This window comes from Heterocephalus glaber, unplaced genomic scaffold, assembly GCF_053883595.1.
Source record: "Heterocephalus glaber isolate CG9 unplaced genomic scaffold, H.glaber_assembly_v1.0 deba00000768, whole genome shotgun sequence".
In the NCBI taxonomy this organism is placed as follows: Eukaryota; Metazoa; Chordata; class Mammalia; order Rodentia; family Bathyergidae; genus Heterocephalus; species Heterocephalus glaber.
The window spans coordinates 1,271,591-1,295,242 of NW_028258162.1; the positions used below are offsets into that span (position 1 = coordinate 1,271,591).

A 23,652-nucleotide genomic window follows, 5' to 3' on the forward strand; every position below is an offset into this window, starting at 1 on the left:
TAGATGATGCCCTAAACTGCCTCTCCGGGAAGGCCTCCGAAGCTAAGATGGCCCTGGCCCTGTAGAGCAGCTGTAGCTAGGAGCTTTGGTGACTGGATGTGAAACAGGGAAGCTTTCCTGTGCATGGGAACATTCTGTACGTGCAGTGTTTCCTGCAGCCATTGCTCAACCTCAGTTCTGCGAAAAATATTTGCACCCCTCCCTAGTGTCCGCTTTGGAAGAATAACGTTGGGAAATCTGGCATGTGCTCTCAGCCAAGCCTGTCCCCATGCTCTCTAGGGGCCTGATGAAAGCATTGCCTATTTTAAGGAGCAGCTTTAAGGAGCTGGGGCAGGACACAGATCAGAGACCTCATGGCAGTGTGGTGTAGGGAACCTCACATGCTGCCTTTAAAGCTCCTAGGGCTGCTTTGAGCACCAACTCTGGAGCCACACAGAGCTCCAGACTTCCATGCTGCCCCATGAGGACAGGGGACATCTTTTTACTTAGGTGTGAGAGTCTAAAAGTGTTTCTTCCCACCTGAGAATATTGTACTTAGAAAAGGGTAAGGCTTGGCACAAAAGACTAGGAGAATTTCAGAAATCTGCTCCTCAAATTTTCTTTGGAAAGTACCATAATGTTTGATATCCTGGTCCAGAAAGGACAATAATAATAAAGTGAGGGTCATGACTAGGTGGTCCCTGATGTCTCCTCTCTGTCATGGGCTTTGGGAATGGGAGACAAAGTAGTGGATAACCTGAGCTGTGATTGATGGAAACCCTGCCTCTGCATTCTTACCAGGTCTTTCCGCCCAGATTTTGTGCTGGTCCGGCAGCATGCCTTTGGCATGGCAGAGAACGAGGACTTCCGCCACCTGATCATTGGCATGCAGTATGCAGGCCTCCCAAGTATCAACTCCCTGGAATCCATTTACAACTTCTGTGACAAGCCCTGGGTGGTGAGTGAGGCCCCTTCCCCCAGGAAACAGTAGGCCCCAGGCCCTGCATTCCCAGCCCCCCAGCAGGGACGACTGCTACTCGACTGGTAGGCACCAGCTGAGAGGTTGTGAGGGAAGCCTTGGCCTGTCACAGTAGCATGTCATCATGTCACCACATGTCTGAGGCTGGCACCTTTGCTGCAGAGTAGGCCTTTGGCTTCTCAACAAAGTTACACAAAGATTCTATGAAGAACTCCTTACAGGTCTGCAGGCTCTGCCCTTGACCATTGGATGTCGTGATAAAAGTGCTCGATTCTTGCCTCCTGGATGGATGGTTTAATTCCTGGAAAGGCCTTTGGCCAGTGGGGACCGAGAGGACAGTCCAATTGTGAGGGGTGTTAGTGATAGAGTTCCATCAAGTTGTTGAATACCAAGTGAAGTTTATTCACCTATGGTACATATGAATCAGACACTTACATGAGCTGGAAGATCATTCATCTCACCTTGTCATGGAGAGGGGTGAAAATTAAAGAGATAGGTAAGGAGTATAACAGCACTTACTGTACGGTGTACACTGAGAGTTCCCACATTCCTATTGCATCCTCATGATAACCTTATATGGAAGGTGTTATTATTTTCATTTTTTACATAGAAACAAAATTCAAAAAGGACTAAATAACTTGCCAAAATTATAGAGCCAAGTCTCTCTAGCCCACACTACCTGTCATGTCGTCTGCGTTACAGTGTGAGGAAAAGCTGTTTGGTTTCCTCTTCCTCAGCCAGTCTGGTAATCTGGGAGGACAGCGGGAACTTCTAGACACAGGAAGGAATGAAGGAGTGCAGAGGGGAAGAAGAGTGATATGTGATGGCCACTGGGGGCCTCTGACCTCCTCTTGGGCCCCTGAAGGGACCCAGTTCGCTGCTGGCCCTGCTGCTCCAGCCTGGCCCTCTCGGAAGGAAATGCCTGTCCCTAATCACACCTCTTCATCTTGATCTTCAAAAACCAGATTTCAGCTATCACATAAACTGGACTGCCAAGGTTCCTAGCACTGGTGGCTAATTGTGAAGTTTTTTGAACCTCAGGCCTATTTACCATTCAGGGAGTTGGGAGAGGTGTTTTTGTTTTTGTTTTTACCAAACAGATCCAGCACCTCTGCTCTTGGTCATGTTTTTACACCTTAGTGGACAGCTTTCCATTTCCCTGAATAACAGGGAGACCTTATAGTGTAGAGAAAGAGCAGGGAACAGGATTGAGAGGGTCCCATAGCTACCAAGTTAAGGACAGGTTGGGTTCCTGTTTCCCTATTTGTGGCACAAGGCATCCTAGAGTTCACAGAAACAGGAGAAAAGTGTTGTATAATGGGAGTGTATCACTGGGGACCTTCCCCAAGTGTCTTTCTTGGGGACCTCCCCTTTTTCCTTCTGCGCATGTGCGCTAATCCGGGAACCCCCCCCCAGCACTTGTCTGAATTTGGCTCCTTCATGGCCACTCAGGGTGATGCTGCTATTCTGGTTTTTTTCTGGGTGATTTCACTACTTACCAGCCCTTTGACTGAACTTCCCGGTGCCAGTTTCTTTGTCCACAACCTGGGATCAATAGTATACCTGACACCACTTTGCCAACTGGTTGTTAAAGCTCCCAAATAGCCGAGATCTCTTAAAAACAAACTAGTTTCCTGTGCTGTTTTCCTAAACTGTGACAGAGGCCAGAGAGGGGAGGAGCAGGCAGAACCCTGCCTAGGGCCTTGCCCCTCCTGGGACCTGGGGTCTGATGGGGGGTCTCACTCACCCATTCACATTGTATGAGAACAGCAGGGTTCCCTGGCTACACACGGAGTCCTCTCAGTGTCACTAAACTGATGGCCCACAAATGACATTTTACATGTTGTTTTCTGCTGATAATGTAAGTGGACAAGTTTGATGATTGTGGAGGGAGGGTGCCTCTGAGATGGCAGCTTTGGCTCCTTTGTCTAACTTTCTTACTGTGGCTGCTAATGGTGTGAGGAGAGGCCTCCTGGGTTAAAAGAGGCTCTGCCTTGCCACCAGTGTATCTAGGAGCACATCTGCTATGTCTGGAATTGGTCAGGGCAGGCCACTGAGGTTGCAGAAGCAGAAATGGCCTGTCAATGAAAGCCGTATTCCAGAGAAAGCAAGATGCCACTACCCATACTGTTGCAAATTTATCTAAATTCCTGTCAGGCTTTCTGGGGTTTTGGAGATAGATGAACCCCAGGGTTAAATGAAAGCCTTTAACTTCCAGGAGAGGTAGAGATAATATATTATTCAAACTGATCTTAAAATCTCATTTCATCCATGAATTCTTTCTTAATTCACTGAATAAGTGGTTATAATGAGCTTATCTTCCTATTCATTGCCAAGAGTACCCCCAGCTTCCAATTCATTCTTTTGTCTGTGGGTACAGGAAATAGCCCTTATCAGATATTACATTTTTAAAATTGGTAACTGTGTACTTGTGAGTTAATCTAAGTTCCAGGGGGCAGAGGTTAGATGCCAAGCCCAGCACCTTGAAAAGACAGGGACTGCTGGAGATCAGGTGAGGAGGGTGGGCCCAACTAGAGCCTGGGAACTGGCTGTCATTTTAGTCTTGGCTGTCCCAGGGCCCTGGGAGTCTGCCGCAGGCCTTCCTGGCATCGGAGTGGTGTCTGTGTAACTCCCCCACATGAGGGAAGATAGGGCCCACATGTCTGGTGTTGTGCCAGTGTGTGGGCTGCAGCAGGACAGAGGTCGTCTGCAGAGCTGGCATCAGTCCCCAGGGATGCTGAGAGCTCTGGGAGCCTGGGCAGGGCAGGCATCCAGCCAGGTCCAGGTGGACAGACAGATCCTAAATGTTAGATGAGGTGGTGGGGAGAGCCACAGAAGACACACACAGTCTGAGGGCTCAGCCTTGACAGTCAAAGCAAAGCAACGAACGGTGAGGACAGCAGGGTCCAGTGCAGGATGCACTGGGCGATGAGAAAAGAGAACTGGTACCCTCCCGGGAAGCCCTGACACCAAGTGGGATCTGGGAGCTGCACTTTCCTCTGCTTCTCAAGCCTGAATCTCCTTACCTGTGAGGTGGGAGGCCTGCCCTTAAATTCTCTTTCAACCCTAAACTCTCAGGGCTTGAGAGTGTGTGAATCTTTGTTTCAGTCCTGGCAGAGGTCTTAGAACTCTGGAGACACCAATTACCTGTCACTAAAGGATGTTGCTCAGGAATTCTAACGTTTTTCAGCATTTTAAAACTAACAGAACCTATCTTTACTCACAAAAGAGTCACTTCAGATGACTGTTTATACTGCAGTTTGATAATGGAGTTTGGGAGAAAGGAACAATGAAAGAATGTTATTTGTGGTACAAAATATGAGGAACTGATCAAATGTACCAATCTCATTTTATATAGGCAGAAAACGAGGGCTGGAGAAGAGTAATTATTTGCATAGGACACCTAGCAAGTTAGGCAGAACAGGACTGGAGACTCCAGTTTCCTAATACCTGGGTTCTGAGCCTTTCTAGCTCTCACCTCCTCTTGTCTGCCTGGCATGTGTGCTAACATCCCTCGCAGAGGGATCCGGGCCTTTGAAATGTGTTCTAGCTTTCCTTTCTCTCCAAAGTAGAAGGGAGGTTTGAGCTAACAACTTTCCCTTGTAGCAGTTCCAGATATCAGTGACTTGGGATGTGAACTAAGCCAGTAGCTCTTAGAGAGATGATGCTGATTTCCCCTGCTCTGATTACACTGGGGATGGGGTATACTGGACTGAGCTGGGAAGCCCTGTGTTTCCTGTGGGGTGAGCATGATCTCTGAAGCCTGAAAGGAATCAGGAAAGTTACAGATTGGGCCTGCAGGAGCCCCAGCTATGACTCTAGTCAGCTACTGTGTGACCTTAGGCAAGTGACCTCTCTGGGCCTCAGTTTCTTCCTTTATAAAGGTGAGGAGGGCATGCTATATGTGTGCCAGAGCCTTTCAACCCTGTTCCATGTGCACTTGCCTTTCCCCTCATAGCTGCTCAAGTTTCTCATGGATTTAGTCCTACGATGGATATGTCAGTCCCAGAAACACTGGGTCTGTGTGTCCTATACATCGTGGGCACCCACATCTTCCTGAAGGACAGCTTCACTCATGACAACCCTGCTCAAACTCTGGTGCGTCAGTATGGCCCACAGAGAAAAAGCTGCCATTCGTGCCTGGCATTTGAACTTCCAAGACTTGGCCCATGTTACCTCTCCAGCTGTATCTCTTGCAATTGCTTGGAAGAGCAGGTGTTTGGAGACAGAGACCCAAGTGTCAATCCTAGCTGCACCTCTTCAGTTCTGTGATTTTAGTTTGAACCTAGTTCATCCCTTGGATTTAAGGATCAAGCAAAACGCCATTAAAATTGAATAGGTATTCAGTGAATGTTAGCTTGCTCTCTCTTTTTTTTCTCCAACTAAAACATATGTTTTTTGAGAACAGAAATTGTATGTACGCTTCTCATGCATCTTCAGTGTGCTTATCACAAAGGCTTCTACAGAGCATTGCTAAGTATTTGCTTGATGCTGTGTCTGTTCCAGAAGTTGTCTTAGATAAGATAAGGAATTTTTCTCTCTTGCAGTTTGCCCAGATGGTGGCCATCTACAAGACGCTGGGAGGAGAAAAGTTCCCACTCATCGAGCAGACATACTACCCCAACCACAAAGAGATGGTAGGTGGCAGAGTCTCTGCTACTTCCCCCTTGAGCTTCGCCGTGTGGTGACCATGGGGCTCTGCTCAGGGCTTTGGCTTCTCACTCCAGGGCTCCCCTGTGGGACCTTTGTAGGGCTGCAGTAGCTGGATTTTAGCTGCCAGCCTCATTTTCAAATTCTGGAGACAGAACAGAGTAGAACCAGTGGCAATCAGTCTAAGAGAGTAATAGCCTGTGGGCCAACAATCAGATCTCAGGATTGGGGTACAGCTCTGGCTCTGCCACATGTCACTGGGCAAGTTATAATAATCCTTCACTGAGTGCCAGTTTCCCAACTGGACAGCGGGCATAACCTTTGCTGACCAGAAATTCTAGTATGTACACACAAGATGGAAGTGTTAGTTTTAAGGAGCCGCCTTCTGCAAAGTGTGAAGCACTCCTGAGATCCACGGTGCTGTTCCAGGTGAACCCTAATCCTTTTCTCAGTCCACCTTAGAAGGTTGGGAGGAGCAGAGAGATAACATGGCTGGTTGCTAAGAAGGCTGTTGCTAATGCTTTTCCTCCAGGGCAACCTGGAGCTCAAACTTCTGCCATCCTTCCTTTCCCCTCTGCCCAAGGCTTAACCAACCAAGGTGCTTCTAGTGTGCTCTGACACAGAGCTTACTTGTTCCCCTTTTCACTCCCTTCTCCTAAGGCTGTCTCCACTCACAGCATTTCTGTGAGTCCACAGCTGCCTTCTGCACATTGTATATGGCCCTGCACCAGCAGACCACACAGAGGAAATGAGCACAACTTTTGCTTTGAGAACTGCCTCTGTCATCTTTGCCAGAGCTTCCCTGAGGAGGGGCTCTTGAATGTTAGGTGCTTGTCCTTAATAATTCCTAGAATATCAGGGCTTTCCCATTTAGGGCAACCCAGGAAGGCTTGTGGAGGCCAAGAAACACTGGGAGCCTATGGCAGAGACCTCAGGAAGTCCAGGTCACAGTGGTGAGGGGCCTGAGCTGAAGGTGGAGGGCTCTCTGGGCACCAGAGCTGGCTTTTCCTGCTGTAATGTCCAGCAGGGCTGACCCACTGGAAAACTGCATCAAACGCAAGCAGTCTTCCTCCGCCAGCACTCTTCTCCCTAGGAGTCCAGATATTTCTCTCCTGTCCTGAAATTTGCCCTCAGGAAAAGAGCATCTCTCTGAGGTGTCCAAAGCCAATGTAGAAGGGATTGCAGCTCTACTAGAGAAAGGCTTTTTTTTTTTGCTTAAAAAACATTGTGAAGTAGGAATGAAGACATTAGTAATACAAAGGTGACAGAAGAGAAGCCCTCTGGACATCAGTCGAGGGCATTTGGGACAGTTAACATGGAGGAAAATGTCTATTCTTACACAGGAGGCCTCCTCTTGTCCACAGAGTGCACTAACAGGACCAGACCTTCACCAGGAATGGTGCTGAGGGGGAGTGCAGCACCAGGAGGAAGGTTAGGGAATCCTAGCTTTCTGATGGAGTGATTCTGTGCCCTGAACAGATGAAAGTATACCAGAGGATTAGGACTGAAGAGAGGAGGAGCAGAGGATACACAGCTGTAGTAAATTATTCTTCATTCCTGCTAGTCAACCTGTTTATGATACCATCCACTCACCCTCTAGTTTGCACGCCACCAAGTCTCACCATCTCTGTGTATAACAGTCATGTCTTCTCCTCTCTCAGGTCAGTTACGGGAAAGGAAAACACATTTTCCTGGGGGAAAAGGGAATAGTTCTGGCTTTGGGAAACAAACTAAGCTAGAATCAAAACTTCCAGTAACAAGTATAAGCTAGATTAATGGGACTTGGGAGGAGGAGAGAAGGCCTGAGGGCAGGACAGAAAAGTCAGGCTGCCCTCCCCAGCCCTTACAGACTATGGGCTGGGGCCTGGGGCACAAGCTGTAACATGCCCCATCCCTGCCATGATGCTAGCTGGGCTGTCCACTTGGCTGGCAGCAACAGGGCAGGTGGTGGTAGTCAGAGCTCCACAAGGAAGGAGAACTGGCTTGGTCTTCAGGACTCCTGAAAACATGTGGCGGGTCACTAGTCCCTACTAGGGCTGGATAATGTCAACAAACTCCTTCCTGAGGGGCAGGTGGCCCCGGTACCAGCTGCAGGTGCCATCAACGTGCTTCATGCAGACGTAATGCTGGGCCTGGTACCCGTAGAGCTTCCGTTCCAACAGCCAGTCTGTCCACAGGCACTCATTGGGGGCCGAGATGGTACAGGGCACTATGTAGCAGGTGGTGATCTAGAATCATGGCCACATGCATAAAAGTGAGAAGATGTCTTTCCTTTTCCATTGCTGCCTTTTAGACTCCTACATATCCTCATGGCCCATCTCAGCTGCCCTGTCTTAGGAAGCCCTTTATCCCCAGACTTCCCCTGAATTCCTCCTCCCCATGCTCCCTGAGTACAGGATCACCCCTCTGATGTCATCTCTGAAATCAGCCCTAGTGGTTCCTATTCCACCACTGACCTTGAGCAAGTTACTTCACTTCCCAGAGCTTTAATTTCTTTACCTTGAAGTAGAAATCTTAATTCTTCACAAATTTGTTATAGAGACTAAGGTAAATTAAATAAACTCATTATTATAGGGCCTGGCAAAGAGTAGACATCTTTTAAGTGTGGCTGTATTAGTGCCATCTCAGTCTGCCCTATTTGGTGGCCACTTTCCCAGCCAAAATGTAAGTTCTTTGAAGTCAGGGATTGTGGACTTGTTTTTGTGTCCCTGACCTCATACAATGCATGATGCATGGCAGAGCTCAAGTATGGTAGAGTAAGTGCCTGAAGTGTCAGGCTGCAAGGCTCAAGCCCCTTCCTCCACCCCAGAGACCTTAGAAACGGATCCCCCTTACATGGCAGCCGCAGTTCAGATGGTAGTGATGATTCAGACTTTCCCTCTGTACTAAGGACAGGTCCTCCCAGGGCTCGATGTAGTTGCACAGATGGATGAAAACTTTCCCATCACCAAGGACCTGGCCTTCATGGGAAATGGAAGATAGTGTGGCATCAGGAGTCTGCTTCTGGAGCTCCCAGGCCCAAGTCCTAACAGAGGGCTGGGCACAGACTCCCCAGGGCCTGGCAGAGGGCTGGGCATGCAGGCGAGGTGCTTGGGAAAAGGTGGCTATCAGAGATTGCAAAGGTCTGGTGGCAACGGAGAGCTCAGTGTAGCCTGGCCTGTGCCTCTCCACCTTAGGTCAGCACAAGTGTACATCCTTGGAGTTGGGGAGTCCATCCCTCCTCACGAGCCATGCCTAGTCTGTGACTGCTGAGAACTGTGACTTGTTCCTGAACATCCCCTCTCCTGCCCAAGGCCTGGTAGTGTATAGTAGGCAGTTATTCATTGTTGAATGGATGGATGGATAGTGGAATCCTTTCACACACACCCCCCCGCCCCGCTATGCTCTTTCTTTTCTTTTCTTTCCTTATAAATACTCTTCATCTATTCAGGCCAGTTTAGACCCCACTTCCAGTGAAGCTTCCATGATTATTCACATTTACATAAACCCCTCCGTTCCCTGAGCTCCAAAATAATTTACTGTTGAGTTCATTCATTACGTATTCATTCATTCATTACATATGGAGGAGGTTTACCTAGGCCCTCATCATGGGGGAAAGAACTGTGTTAGACCCAAGGCTCCTGCTGGGCCCTTGGCAGAGGGCAGAGATGAACCCATAAGGACCAGTTTCAAGGGGCAGTTTTTGGCTCAAGATGCCAAAAATCTTGTACCAATTAAAACTGTTTCAACTGGAACTTGTTGCCCTGGGTGGGGAGAGCAACCTGCCCTTAACATAGTGAAATGGAGGCCATGACCACTACTATGAGGACTCTGCATCAAAAAGGTCACCAAGGGTCCTCCTGACACTGTCACTACTCTGTCTCTATGGAGGCTGGTTGCAGGTTTCTAACTTACCAGTCAAAAGATACTGCCTCTGGCTGTTGGCTTCTAGTTTCACACCGCAAAGAGAAGAGTCAAAAGGTGTGTAGATGTACTGAACATCCTTGACTTTCTCAAACCCTTTAAACATCTGAAAGTCAATTACAAAAAGCAGTGAGTATAATTTGTATATTAACAGGGAAAAACTCATTTCTCATTCTAAAAATATTAAGCAAAAGTCTAGTTCAGGAGTTAATGCACACAGATGATTACTGGTTTGTTTCTGTCTTAAAAATAAAAGTAAAAATCTAAAGCTTGGTTTATTCCTGTCAGAGGGGAGGTACTCCAGTGGCCCACATGCAGGCAGCTGTGGGACTAGTGGGACCCTGAGGCCCCACCGTACACTGTCGCCTGGATTCATGGGCCCTGTCCCCAGTATCTCACCCCTTCCACTGCAGCCTCTCCACACCAGGGAGCCAGACTGCCTGCAACTGGCCAGGCAGTCCTGCCCCTCCTGAGCACATGCTCCATCCCCTCCAGGGGCTGATGTGGGGAAACACCCTGTCCTGTCCCCATGTACCTTTATCTGTTTGATTTCATACCGGATCATTTTTTGAGTGTCAGCAGGGTCTGCACTGGCAGGAACTACCTTCTCATTGGAGACTTTGGCCCGGATCACTGTGGAGGAAAAGAAGGGACCTTCAGCCCTTGTGGGTGCAGTCCACCTGCGAGCCACATGCTCTGGGGTCCCTGGAGAATGTTGCCGGGCTCTCAGTTTAGGTGTCACTGGGGTGTGAACAGTGCGCCGTGTCTGTGGGGGGCACCTGGAGACACCTCCTCCATAGTGCCCAAGGTCCTCTCCTCTGTGTTCATCTGGCCCCTTGAACCTCCTCACTCGGAGCGCACTGGTTCTCCACAGCACCTAGGCAGTGGCAGAGTAGGAGTCCGGGGGTGGAGGGAGGAGCCTCAACTGAAGGCACTGGCCTGGGTTCTTCTGTTCACTGCCCGAGGCCTCAGAGCTCACGCAGAGTGGATGTTAATAATGTTTATTGCACTCAAGCACACCTAACCCTGCACCGAGGATGCCCATCTCTTGCCTTGTGCCTTGTGTCATCTATCAGAAATTGCTTATGAAGGCCTGACACTAGGCACGAGGCCACAGATGTCTGTAACACCAGGTTTTGGGCCTGCAGAACTCTTGGTCTAGTGAAGACACACGTGCGAAGGACACTAGCACAGTGTAGTGGGAGCAGAGATGTCAGAGATGCCAGGGTTCAGAGAAGAGCGCCCTTGAAGGATGAGTTTAGGGGCCTGGGAAAAGGGCTTGCAAGTGAGGAGAAAGAAAGGGCAAAAGTTATGTGTTAGGGCACAGTGGCACCTCAGTGCCAGGGCTGGACAGAGAGCTTTATGACCAATCCTTCTCTTCCTCCACTCCATCCCAGTCCAATAGTAATGACTGGACAGCCAGTGACACGTGTTGGATGCTGTGCCCCAGCTGCGGTAGGACCTGGGGGAAGGGTCGCTACAGAGGCCCCTGACAGTCTCACTTTCTTACAACCGGACTGCTATGACACCCCCACATCAGCCTGCCCAGGAGGCAGTGGGTATGGGATTTGAGCTCCTCCCTCCTCCACAGACTCCTAGCCTGCAGCTGATCCTACTCCACCCCCCATCCCCCCCCCCCCCGCCCTTCCTTGGACCTCCAGGCCTCCGACTCACCCAGCGCAGAGCGGCAAACGTGCAGCTGGGGGTGAGCAGGGGCGCAGCTGCACGCCTCGCCCAGCCCCGGGGGCCGCAGCAGCGCCAGCAGCCGCAGCACTAGCACCCAGCTTTGCGTGGCCGGAGGGTTCCGGCGCATGACGCCTCCGCAGAGCCCTACTAGGGCTTGTGGGGTCTGTGGGACCGAACCGCCCCTCCAGGGCTCCTCCAGACCTCGCAGCTCCCCTGGCCAGGATTTATGAGGTGGCCCCTGCGGCCAGTCCCGCCCCATGCGCTCCGCCTTCCTTTGGCTTGTGGCCACCGGCCCGGGGCCGGCAGCTGCAGGTCCCAAGGACCTAGACCACAGACCCTGTCAGCCCAGGGTCTGAAGTGGAGGGAAGGCTCTGGGAGAAGGAATGGTATCGGTATGGGAGAGAAAGACTGAAAGAGCAACAAAGCCAAATGTGAGAGGGCAGAAAGGCCAAGGGTCCTTGCTTCAGGCAGCAGAAGCAAGTGAGGGGAGGCACGGTCAGAGAGTGAGACAGGCAGAGTCAGAGAGAGGCAGACAGAATTACAACAGGCAAAAGAGACAGTGACAGAGAAGGACGGACCCCTTGCTGCGCTGCATACTGGGAATGAGACAAGCTACTCAGGGCTTCTTTCAGCTGCAGGAAGTGTTTTCAATGCCCTATTTATGAGGCTCCAGAGCAACAGCAAACAGTAAGGGAATGGGACAGAGAAAGTTGGGGTGTGTGTGTGTCTTGGCTCTGTCGGCTGGGGGGTGGGGAGAGATGTCAAAGAAAGCAGCCAGTGCTTTAGAAACCCTTTCTCATAGCCAGGCTTTAGACTTTCCGATAGCTGGGGCAGTGCTCTTGGAACACGGGTGTCCCATCAGCTAGGGCAAACTTCAGGCCTCACAGCCCTGTGTCCAGGCCCTGGGCCACAGTGATTCTCCCTCCATGATGTTCCCACTAGAGACTGTCATGATACAGAGGTGGGGCAGCTAAAGAAACCAGCAAGGCACTGAGGGTCACTGTGACCCAAGCTATATCCAATGTTGACAGGATAGCACTCCAGGGCTAGACTAGAAAGTAGGAAGCTGGGTTCCACTTCAGGCTACACCCCAACCCCGAAGTACATAATCTCTAAACCCCTTTGAAACTCCTTTTCCCCAACTTCCACTGGGCTCAGCCAGGAATGCTGACATCCTCAGCTCAGACACTCCCAGTGCCTGGTCACACCCAGGTTCCAAGAGAATCTGACTTTTCATCAGCATTATTTCCTTCAGAGGGCAGCTTTTCACTTAGTTGGTGCTAGTGATGTTTGAAAAGAAGGAAGTTGAAAGATAGCTGAGTCAGGCTGAAAACGGATAGGTCCAAGTCTGTGTCCAGGTTGGCCCTTTGTACAGTGTCCACCCCAAGATAGACTTGCGTTACTTGCAGGTGCCTAGAAAAGCATCTAGTCCAATCTCATCACTTGACAGATATGAAAGCTGAAGCTCAGTGATGTAAAAGGACCTGCAGAAGTGAGTGGCAGAGAGGACGAGAATACAAGTCTGGAGCCTACTCTAGTGCTCTTCCTACTGCACTGTGTTCCTTCTTCTACCTGCATTTTGTTACAGCTCGAGAGCCTGTCTTTGGAGGGCAGTTCTATTAAGTTTTTATTGTTCCTCTGTCAAAACAGGGCTACCTCAAGGTGGAGTTTGCTTTTCTTGGGAATCTCTTTCCAAGGATTAACGTGTTGAATTCTTACATCAGGTCTCTTCTAGACCTCAGGTAGGATGGAAGTAGGCTTTGCATACCAAGCTGTGTTTGGTTGTGAGTTTGTGGTACTGCTGAGCAGGAATGATATCAGAGAGGAAAAGGACAGAATGTCAGTGCAAGAAAGTTGGGTGTTGAAGGGGACAGGTACTAAGAGGTGCAGGGAACGAGGGACATTAAGAGGCCAAAGGTGCACTCAAGGGCTTGGGTGTGGCCCAGTGGTAGAGCATTTGCCTAGCATGTATAAGGTGCTATATTCCATTCCCAACACTGAAAAAAAAAATTAAAAAAAACCCTTCAGGTTTATTAAGATACAATTTACATACAGTTAGATTTAGCCTTTCAAAGGTACATTGAAAAAAAAAAATCTCTTTAACTGACAGCCACTCCTGCTCAGGGTTTGTCTAATGCAGAGCATGTTAAAACAATGAGACATAGAAAGTACCAAATAGGAGAACAGAATTCTTATCACCCTGCCTCTAACATTCTACATTTGCTTGCGTTTGGGAACGTCACTGGCATTCTATGGACTCACTCTTTTAATTTGTAAAGCAGGAAGGTTGTTTGAAGGGGCCTCTGAAAAGTGTTCCCAAGGAAAGCATTTGTAGGATTCTACAGAGACAGGCACATGCTGACCAGTCTGTCCTTCTCTCCTCTGCTCCCAGCTGACACTGCCCACATTCCCTGTGGTGGTGAAGATTGGCCACGCTCACTCAGGCATGGGCAAGGTAAGACAGGGGGGCCTTCGATACCCCAGGCTTCTTTCAGAACACCCATCTGTGGAGTGCTCGTCTTCCTCTGTGGCTGAATTCTTTCTAAGGAGATGATCTAGGCCCTTTGAAGCCACGAGTGCTTCCCAGCCTCTTTCAAGCAGAGAATAGGTCACCTGATTGGTTCCTTGGGTCCTTTCAGGAAGTGTGACCCCTGAGCCCTGGGGAGGGAAGCTAGAGAGCAGGGGCTTCCAGAGATGTGACACCCATGTTTGTGCCTGGATTGGAAACATTGTGATGGGTTTGGAGCTCCAGGCCCTTGTGACTTCTCAGCGTGTATATGTATATACCCCCCTTTCTCCCCCTCTACCTTTTTTTTTTTTTTGAATTTGATACAAACATAACTTTATTAAAGCAAAGAAATGAACATAAATTTAAAGGATTCCACCTCCATTATCTCTCCTAATTTATATCTTCATTGAGAAACTGTGCAAGGCTAAGTTTATTTTTTACTAGTGCTGCTGTTTTGGCTTGTCTTGGTAATCTCATCTTCATTTCTGATTCTGGTTCTGGAATCTCATGGTCACTTTCAGAGTCAGGCTCCGTAGTCTGACGTCTCCTGTTTGTCCTAGATGACACCATCACTTTTCTCCATCCTCTGTTAGTCTTTTGCTGAATGGATTTTGATCCCTGGGTTGCTTTTACATCTCTAAGAGGAGTCATATATACTTTTTTATTATTTTCATCTTCATTTTGAAAAACAGTTGTAGTTGTGCTGCATCCTGTGCTGCTATGGACTGGTCACCAACTTCTTTATTTCCTTTTTCTAACTGAATCTTGACTTTTTCCAAAGCTCTCAGACATGCCTTACTCCAACCTTAGGTCAAAGTGGAAAACCACTATGACTTCCAGGACATCGCTAGTGTGGTAGCTCTCACCCAGACCTATGCTACAGCAGAGCCCTTCATTGATGCCAAGTATGACATCCGAGTCCAGAAGATTGGCAACAACTACAAGGCTTACATGTGAGTATAGGTGGGGGTCCTAGCAGATGCTCCTCATTTCTCCTCAACAGCCAACCCTCAGGGTAACCTCATCTGGCCCCCAAAGCAGGTAACAGAGAAAGGGATTCGTAACCCAGGTCCTTTTTAAATCAAGGAGAGGATTCTATGAACTAAGATGAGAAGTAAAATTAATATTTATTTTCACTAGCCTAAGTAAGATTTAGCTTTCTCTTCAGTTATGAACAGAAGCTACAGGCTGCAGGAGTAGCAGTATATAGGATTTTGTCTCTACAGATAATCACAGATATTCTTGTGTTACACTACAGCTGTGACAGATATCTCTACCAGTTACTCTCATCATTATTTTAAAATCATGGTCATCATTAGCCCTGGCACTGTATCCCATTATTTAGAGAAACATAAATGGACTAGTCACAGATTTATTTGTTAAGTGGTTTTTTGTGTTTTTTTTGGTACCAGGGATTAAACTTGGGTCCTTATGCTTTCGAGACAGGTGGTGGAACCACTGAGCTAAATCCCCGGTACTGTTAAGTGCTTTAGATAACTCTAATTGGGTACCTTTGTGAGACTGTGTACTTTATTTTATACATTTATACATCTTATACATTGAAAGAAACCCTTATGGTTTATCAGAGTGCCAAAGAAAACAATTTAACTTGTAAATATATAGCCCTCAAAAGGCTACAGAACATTAAATCCTAGTGGTCATAAGAATATATGGGGTCCATTTAGCAGAATGGAAAGTTAAACTATTTCCTCCTTAGAAACACAAAAGATTTCAACACTCCCTTACCTTCCATAATATACACAAGAATGCAAGTGGCTTATACTTCCAAGTTTGGAAATACTAACTTCCCACTTTAGAGAACATTTAACATGATAGTTTCATTACAAAGAAGGAATGCTATTAATATGAATTTGATCTTTGCCGTTCGGGACTTCAGGAGACATCAGGGTGGAGGCTTGCCGCCCCTTCCCGGTTGTCTGCCTTTTCATGCCTTCATCCTTCTCTTCCCCCAGCCCTGGAGTCTGTTAGAGGCTGTTTCCTTGCAGTTCTCCCCATACCTTGGTCACAGGTGTTTTGTCTCGTGCTCCTCCCACAGCTCCTCGAGGGCGAGCAGGATGGAGCCTGCACCTTGCATAGCAGCAGGCACACGGGAAGCACCATGAACACTCAGGAAAGAGCCCTTGTGGAGAACTGAGGCACAGAGCTGCTTCTGTTTGGTTTGGTGCTGAAGATTGAACCCAGGACCTAACACCAACTAAGTACACACTCTACCACTCTACCGCTGTGCTACACTCCCAACATAGTGGGATTTTTTTCACATTTATTGACTAGATTCCTACTTTTTAAAAGTCTGTAATTTTATGTTTATAGTCTTCTCACTTCAAAAAAGGATTTTAGGGTTGCTTAAGAAATAGGCACAATATAAGATAGAACAGCTTAAAGACCTTTCTAAAAACTAGCCAAAAGAAGTAGAAAAATGGATATTTTCAGATATCTAGGAAAGCAGATATTCTGTCTTTTAGGATGTAGCTCAGTAGTAGAGCTCTTGCCTAGTTTGCATGAAGCCTTGGGTTCCAACTGTATTACCACTAACGTAAATGAATGAATAAATAAATAATATTTATTCATGACAACAGTGGAACAAGAATATTTTGATCCTTAAAAAGAGACACTACATTTTTAAGGCATAGGGTTTCTAAAAACAATTTAAAACGAAGCACAAGAGAAGTCCCAAATGTTGACAGAAAATGGCCAACTGGAGAAGCTTTGGAGGACATTGACTTGTTTTTATTTGCAAGGGACCAGCAGGGATTTGAAGGAATATTTAGACCCTCACAGTTTCTCCCCATCTCACCTCTCCCCAAGCTTGTGGCCATCTCTGCTCTCAGAAGAAAGAATTGACTTGGCAGAGCTCAGATGAGGGGACTCAGAGAACTTTGTAGGCTTTACGGTGCTACTCAAATGGAAGAGACATTATTATTATTATTTACATTAGTTTCTGAGTCTCTGTTAGGTTTTATACCTCGGTGCTGGGGACAAGGAAGTGAGTGACTTGAGAATGGTCATTAGGACATACTGTATTTGTAAACCACTGATGTTAGGAAAACAGTTATTTTTATTGTGGCTTTTGACTCTATGTTTCTACTCAGGCTTTGCAAACCATTCAGCTGTTTATTTGTTTGGGTATAGGGAAAGCTCATCATACCAAGGGAACCAAGATTCCTGGATTTGTTTCCATATCTGCTTTGACTAGGTACACAGTGTTGGACAAGTCACCCAGACTTTCTGGGTCTTCGTCTGCTTGTCAGTAAAGCAGACCAGAGTTCTAGCCTCTCACAGCAGGGGTTTGACAGGAGTCTCCTTTGAGGGATGGATGAGGAGGCACCTTGGAGGCCTCAGCACCATCCAGTGTGAGACCTGTTGTCCCCCATAATGGGCTCACAGGGCTGCCTCAGGGCTCAGGAAAATTGGGTGGATATGTATAGCTTCTCGGTGTCTGGAGTCAGCTCTCTGGGAGGACTCTCTTGGGAACTAGCACAGTCTCTCCAAACATTGTCCAAACAGTGCTGGTGATAACAAGTGCTGGCTCTGTTCCCTAGGCCATCCCTTTGTCCTTGACTGTGTCTAGGTGAAGACTAAGAATTTAAGAGATATATTCTTAGTGGTTTATAGTTTATTTAAACCTGTACCAATTGGTCCCTGAGTACCAATCTGCAACTCTGAGTTTACAGATAAGAGCAGCTCGGTGAGATGAAATGACTCTCCCACTGTCAGCCACACAGTCAAGAGAAAATCCAGAACCAGAAAGTTGGTTATCTGCCTCCTATTGAGCCCAAACTAATTGACATAGCTCATGGTCATGTCTGAAGGGTGCAGTGAGCACAGCAGAGGCTGGTGGCTGGATGCTGTCAGCTCTGTTTGATGGATGGGGCAGCCAGAGAGGATTACTGACTTCCAGATCACACTGCTGATCTTGTAGTGGCCCTCAGAAGTGGCCTGTTGGATGACTGGGTGAGTGTGCCAGTAAGGAAGCCCATAGCCACAGGACACTGCCAGAGTTCTCAGAATGAGTGGGGCTCGGTTTACACATACTGAGTGGGCCCAGATGTTGAGCAAGTAAGTAGGCTGCTAGGGATATAAGACACAATGTATACCCCAGGTGTTTTCCATAGCTGTGGACAGTCTTAGCTGAAGACTCAGCTCCAATAACTAAAGCAAAAAGTAGAAGTAACGTTGTCACCAAGGCATAGGTGAAGTCCTGAGTGGAGCAAGAGCACATCTGGTTGAAGATTAGTACAAGCTCCACAGAGTGAGACCCTCCTGAGCTAGGCCCTTGTAGAGAGAGGAGGGCTTCCCAGGTGGGGGTCGGCAGAAGCAGTGGGCTCGAAGCTCAACAGACAGCTGCCAACAGACAGCTCTCCTATTGGTGCGAGAGGCATTGAGCTGAATTCTGGAAGGCTGCATCTCTCTTCTTGCTGGTGTGGTTCATGGCCTATCCTATCCCCGATGGACCTTGTTGTAGGAGGACATCAATCTCAGGGAACTGGAAGACGAACACTGGCTCTGCGATGCTGGAGCAGATTGCCATGTCAGACAGGTGAGTGGGGGGAGTCCGAGCCCCAGTGAGTAGGCAGCTGCCATGAGGAAGAAGCAAGAAATGAGCCTACCCAAGGCAGCATCTGCACAGATAGGACACAGAAGACTCAAAGGCCCAACAGCCAGTGAACCAGACTGGGCAGGACCCGGTTACATGCTCAGCTATGGAGATAATGACTGTGCCTACCACAGAAGCACTGAGAAAGGAGTAGTAGTTAGTATGGGCTGGGATAGTTAAGGAAGGTCTTCTGGAGGAGGAGAGACTTTTTTGGGGCTTGGAAAGATGGGTAGGATCAGGAAAGCAGAAAGGGAAGGCATTGTAAATAAGGGACCATGCTTGATGGGGTTGAGGGGCAGGGCTGGGGGATGGGAGAAGTGGAGGCAACAGGAGAGCCTGATCAACAAACTAAGGCCCTCACCGCAGGACCCCTTTCCATCCCCACCAGGTACAAGCTGTGGGTGGACACCTGCTCTGAGATGTTTGGTGGCCTTGATATCTGTGCTGTCAAAGCTGTACATGGCAAAGATGGGAAAGACTACATTTTTGAGGTAAGTCTGGCCCACAGAGTATCTCAATAAGAAATAGCTCTCAGGGCTTCACCCCACACTTTTGGCTAGAAAACTATGTGGGCAGCCCAGACAGCATTTCATTTAGAGTCTCCTGAGTTATGGGAAGGTCCCAGATGGCAGATCAGCATAGCAAGATCCCTCTACCAGTGGGAAGAGATGCTATTGTTTCAGCCTCCTCAACTAACCCAGGCCATGGGTAATTGATGCCAGATCCGGGTTCCTGGGGTCTTAACACTATGCATTCCTCTTTGAATCTGTTGGGACTTTCACATTCTTAGCCTTAGAGAGCTGCCTTCAGATTAGTTGGTCCTGCCTGCCCATTTACAAGTGAAAGAATGGAGACCTAATGCCATGAGCATGTGCTTATGGCCATAGGAAGAATGGGTGTCTCAACCTGGGCACCTGGATGCCGAAGGTTCTTCTCAGCATCTCTCAGAGCCTTGGAGACAGTTTGCTAAGCCTGATTCTCACAGACTTTGCTGAAATCTCACAGCTGTATAAATTCTTCACACACACTCCTGTCCAGTCTTCCTTGCCAGGAGTTGGTGGTGCTTCCAGAGTACTAGTATGAGGAGCCCAAAGTGGGTTTAGGTTTGGAATCTGCCCTGTGGCCTGCTTAGCACATAACCTTCTGGTTGGCCACACCTCCCCACTCCAAGGGGGCCTCAGGTTTCTCCTTCATAAATGAGAGTCTGAGCCTTAAGGCAGTCATTTCCTAATGGAGGAAATTATTGATCTGGACCACAAGACAGAGGGAGAAAAAGGATTAGTGACAAACAGGGAAGGCCACCCAGGTCAGAAACAAGGGTAAGAGTCTAGTCATTCAATGAGCAGAATGTATTGGGGAGACAGAGATGGTGCCAGTTTAAGTCACAGGGATGAAAACTGCCTGCTGTTCATCAGAAACTTTAGGGACTGCCCTTCATGTCTTCCTGCTCCTCTCTGTGCTACTTTGAGCTTGGCTGTACCCTCTCCTTGCTGTATGCACTTCCCACTAACTTTAGCCAGCAGTCTCCATCTCACGGAGCTCTGGCCTGGGTGGAGGTAAAGGGAAGGGGCCTGAGGCCAAGGTTTATAGGAGGAGACAACAGGCCAATTTTTGCTGAGGAAATTGCGTCCAGGTGAAGACAGGGACACCTGCTTCATCACCTGTCTGTCTTTGCTGGCTTACGATGCACCCAATTGGAAAGACCATGCCAGGCCTTTTATGTTTCCAGACCCTTTCCTTACCTGGGCCACATCTTCTACCAGGTCATGGACTGTAGCATGCCGCTGATCGGGGAACACCAAGCAGAGGACAGACAGCTCATCACCGAGCTGGTCATCAGCAAGATGAACCAGTTGCTGTCCAGGACTCCAGTCCTGTCTCCTCAGAGACCCTTGACCACCCAGCAGCCACAGGTAAGCAGCTGCAGAGAGATGCCAAAGAGCCAGGAACTGCTGCTGTAGGTGCTGAGGCTCTAGAACGTGTAGAGGTCAGATGCTGACAGGCCTGGATGGCATCTAAGGAGCCTCTCCTTCTTCCTTCTTTCCCACTATCCCTCTGGAGACCAGGTTATCTCCCAGGGACTCTGCATTTTCAAACTGGGAGGCCTCTGAGGAAGGCCTGGGTCAGAGTGCTCACTAGCTGTTCACAGCACATGTGTAAAGAAAGGAAGATCTTTCTGAGAAATCTGCTCATCTGTGAAAGTGGGAGTTAGGTCCCTCATTTTGTGAGAGAGTTGCAAGGCAAAACTCAAATGAAAAAAATCTGCTTTTCTTCCTAAGGGAAAGGAGATGTCCTTCTTCGGTTGACATGACTCATCCTGGTGACTGCATGCCAGCTGCAGGTCAGCTGGGAAAGCCACACTGAAGGTTTTGTGGGCCATGAGGCCCTGTGGCTCTAGCATGGGCCTGAGGAAGGGGGAGAGAGATTAGACCAGGTGTCCCATGAAGGAGGCATCTCAAGTTTCAAAAATATCCCCAAGCTTTTCTCTCCACTGGACTTTTGTATAATGAACTAGTAAGAATTTGGAATAATGAATCAAAGAACTGAGTCCTAGACTAGCTTTTTCTCTAAACAGCTGTATAACTGGAGGTGGGGAGGATGAACCCATTTTGGAATTCAGGTTTTATCATTTGTAAATCAGAATTCTCTCAGAAATCTTTCCTTCAAAAGCCAACTTCAAATAGGGAGGTAGAATAGAATAATGATTCAGAATGTTGGCTTTGAAATGAAAACTAGCCAATTTGAGTTCCAAACCCTGCATGTATTAGCTTTGTGCCAGTGGTCAAGGTCCTTAACTATGCCTCAGGAAAGCTAACCACAGCCCCTATTTCATAGGATTGTTATGGGAAATAAAGAATCTAAAGTGCGGCATAGAACAAAATAAGAGACCCAGTAAAGGTTAACTGTTATTGTTATGTAACTAAGCAGAAGGTGGGCTTGGATCCCTGCAACCCTACATTTGGAGATTATCACTCCCCTGTTGGAAGATAAGTGCTTTAACATGATTATACTGCACCCAGAGATTATACTGACTCAGAAGCAAAGTAGTTGGGTTCTAGAAATTCTCCAATAAGAAAGAAGAAAAGGCTGACAGTTCTATACTGAATGGGGGAGAAGAAATAATAGAAAATAGTCTGGACTACTTAGGATAGAAGCAAATAACATGAGACTTTAGGCAGTCACAGAATCATAGCGTAGAAGTATTGTTGATGTTCATAATAATGAACCTGAATCATCAAGACAGGGAGTACTGGTATTTTAGTCCATATTCTATATCCTATTTTTAAAAACTTAGAAACATAAAGCTTAAGACATATTCCCTTTCAAAATTGACTAAAATAAAATGTGTGACAATTTGTAAGTTACTTCCCTCTCCGGATCTCAGTTTCCCCACTTTTCATATGAGACAACATCTAAATATCTCATGTGCTCTGACAATGTCTTTGAGTGGAATACAATACATTCATCCTCACTGATGCTGGGGAAGTGGAACTTCTGCCTCTTTCTGGGTACCCAAGTTGAGAGTGACCTTGTGCAGCAGAATGTCATCATATGTTATTAGCCCTTGTGAGTGTTGCACACCTTTAGCTGACTTACACTCTTCTGTCCTCTGACCAAATGTAGGAATGTGTCCCTGGTGTTGGACTTTGTGGGGTATATCTCAGTTGTATTACTTGTACTTGTACTTTCAATGCACAATGCCCTGGGTTCAGTCTTTACCACCAGGGAGTGGGGAAGGGGGAAGTGGAAAAGAAGAGATTTTTATTGTTTAAAAAATCAGGCCTGTGGTTATATTTCATAATTTGGTAAAGTGACAAAAAAGAAATATTTGAATATAGTTCTGTCTTTTAGCCCACAGTATGCCTCAGTGGATAAAGAAGTAACCTGTTAACCAGATTATGACTTGTCCATTCTGTAGAGGATGAGTGACAGATCACTGCTCGTCCCTGCCCTAGAGGAAGAGCAACGTATAGAGTTGGCCTTCCACATCTGCAAGTTCCTCATGGCAGATTCAAGCAACTTCCTATGGAAAATGTAGTCAGGCCTATGGTGGTTGTATCAGAAGCATAAAACTTCCCAGAAAGCATGAAAGTTCCATAGCGAAGAGATAACTCACCCCACAGAAAGCTCTTCTGTGGTATAAACCCCTAAAACAGCTCATTACTAAAATGAATACCTGAGGTAGGCTAGCTACTACTTTATAAAGAAAAGCTCACAGTTCTGGAGGTGAGTTCTCAAGGTTGAGGGGCAGCATGGTGATGGCCTTGCTAGGAGAGTCTCAGGGTGGTGCAGAGCATCATGGAGCAGGAGAAAGGGAGTGTGTATGTATCCCTATGCCCTCTGATCTATGTTTATGTAGCCGCCAGAATTCAGCCCTGGGTCTTCACCCTGATGGCCTGAGCCCATCCTAATGGCCATCTCTTAAAGTCCCCCACCTCAAAACTCCATAGTCTGAGTAAGTTTCCACCCTCTGAACACCTCATTATGGGGGTAAAATTTTACACATGAACTCTGGGGGAACTCACTCTAAACATATCCAAACCATAGTAGCCATTATTTTACATACAGTAAACATTAAAGTTTAAGCATTTTAAAGAGAAATACATAATCTGTCAGAGTTCAGGCAACAAATATAGTAAAGAATAAGCTTCCCTAACTATTTCAGCTTCTGCAGAGTTTGCTTGCAGTGAAGTCAGTGTGACTCCAGAGTAAATGTTCTCTGCTCAACTTCACATTCAAAAACTATGACAGAGTATCATAGAAAGCCTACCTGGCATACACAAGGGCTAGTCTCTCGTCTGCCATAATGTTTCGTGACCTTGGATAAGCTACTTCCTGTCTCCAGACCTATGTTCCCTCACCTATGAAATGGAGTTGAATGAGATGATTTCTAAATCCCTTTTAGTTCCAAGGTCACATAACATCTGGAGTTAGCCAGTCTACAGTCTGAAGGTACCATCCTCCATAAGCTGCCCTTTCTGGTCTCTTTTTTCCTGGTACTGGGGATTGAACTCACAGGGCCTTTACCTTTGAGCTACCTCCTCAGCCTTTGTTACTTTTTTATTTTGAGATGGTTTTGGTAAGTTGCCCAGACTGGCCTCTGACTTGTGATTTTCCTGCCTCAGCCTCCTGAGTAGCTGGGATTACAGTCTAGCACTACCATTCTCAGGTAAGACTGCCCTCACTGCTGACATCAAGCGAAGTTCAAGGGATCCCACACACCGCCTCAGGATCCACAGTTCTCTGGAAGAACTCAGAGTTCACTGAAAGCTATTGCACTCAGTTACAGTGTATTATAGGAGAGGTTATAGGCAAAACTAAGTTAGAGAA

At 47.5% G+C, this 23,652-nt stretch overlaps 2 protein-coding genes across 3 annotated transcripts in view; one reads left to right on the top strand and one right to left on the bottom strand.

Annotated features, from left to right (window-relative positions):
- The window catches only part of Syn2 (synapsin II), a 162,315-nt gene that overhangs the window by 121,675 nt on the left and 16,988 nt on the right, over positions 1-23,652 (top strand). The window contains exons 4-10 of the mRNA XM_004875120.3: positions 781-937; positions 5,506-5,595; positions 13,590-13,652; positions 14,517-14,659; positions 18,190-18,264; positions 18,710-18,812; positions 20,085-20,234. Coding sequence (XP_004875177.1) covers positions 781-937; positions 5,506-5,595; positions 13,590-13,652; positions 14,517-14,659; positions 18,190-18,264; positions 18,710-18,812; positions 20,085-20,234 — 781 coding nt within the window. The remainder of the gene's footprint in view (positions 1-780; positions 938-5,505; positions 5,596-13,589; positions 13,653-14,516; positions 14,660-18,189; positions 18,265-18,709; positions 18,813-20,084; positions 20,235-23,652) is intronic.
- Timp4 (TIMP metallopeptidase inhibitor 4) lies at positions 6,797-13,191 on the bottom strand. 2 transcript variants are annotated; one of them, XM_004875119.4, is made up of 5 exons: positions 11,186-13,191; positions 10,047-10,144; positions 9,503-9,617; positions 8,444-8,568; positions 6,797-7,836 (listed from the first exon to the last, which is right to left on the bottom strand). In XM_004875119.4, exons 1-5 carry the CDS (start codon positions 11,454-11,456, stop codon positions 7,639-7,641), a joined length of 807 nt encoding a protein of 268 aa, XP_004875176.1. In that variant the 5' UTR covers positions 11,457-13,191; the 3' UTR covers positions 6,797-7,638. The 2 variants fall into 2 exon arrangements, with proteins under 2 accessions (XP_004875176.1, XP_087063312.1); XM_087207186.1 differs by having other exon boundaries at positions 7,530-7,817.

What these genes read in the sequence shown, in the direction of transcription:
- Timp4 (XM_004875119.4), bottom strand. Translation starts at nt 11,456, where the DNA reads ATGGGGCGGGACTGGCCGCAGGGGCCACCTCATAAATCCTGGCCAGGG. An exon ending in CGTTTGCCGCTCTGCGCTGG is followed by an intron (nt 10,145 to 11,185) that starts GTGAGTCGGAGG and finishes TTTCCTCCACAG; the next exon opens with TGATCCGGGCCAAAGTCTCC. An exon ending in ATCTGAACTGCGGCTGCCAT is followed by an intron (nt 7,837 to 8,443) that starts GTAAGGGGGATC and finishes CCATGATTCTAG; the next exon opens with ATCACCACCTGCTACATAGT.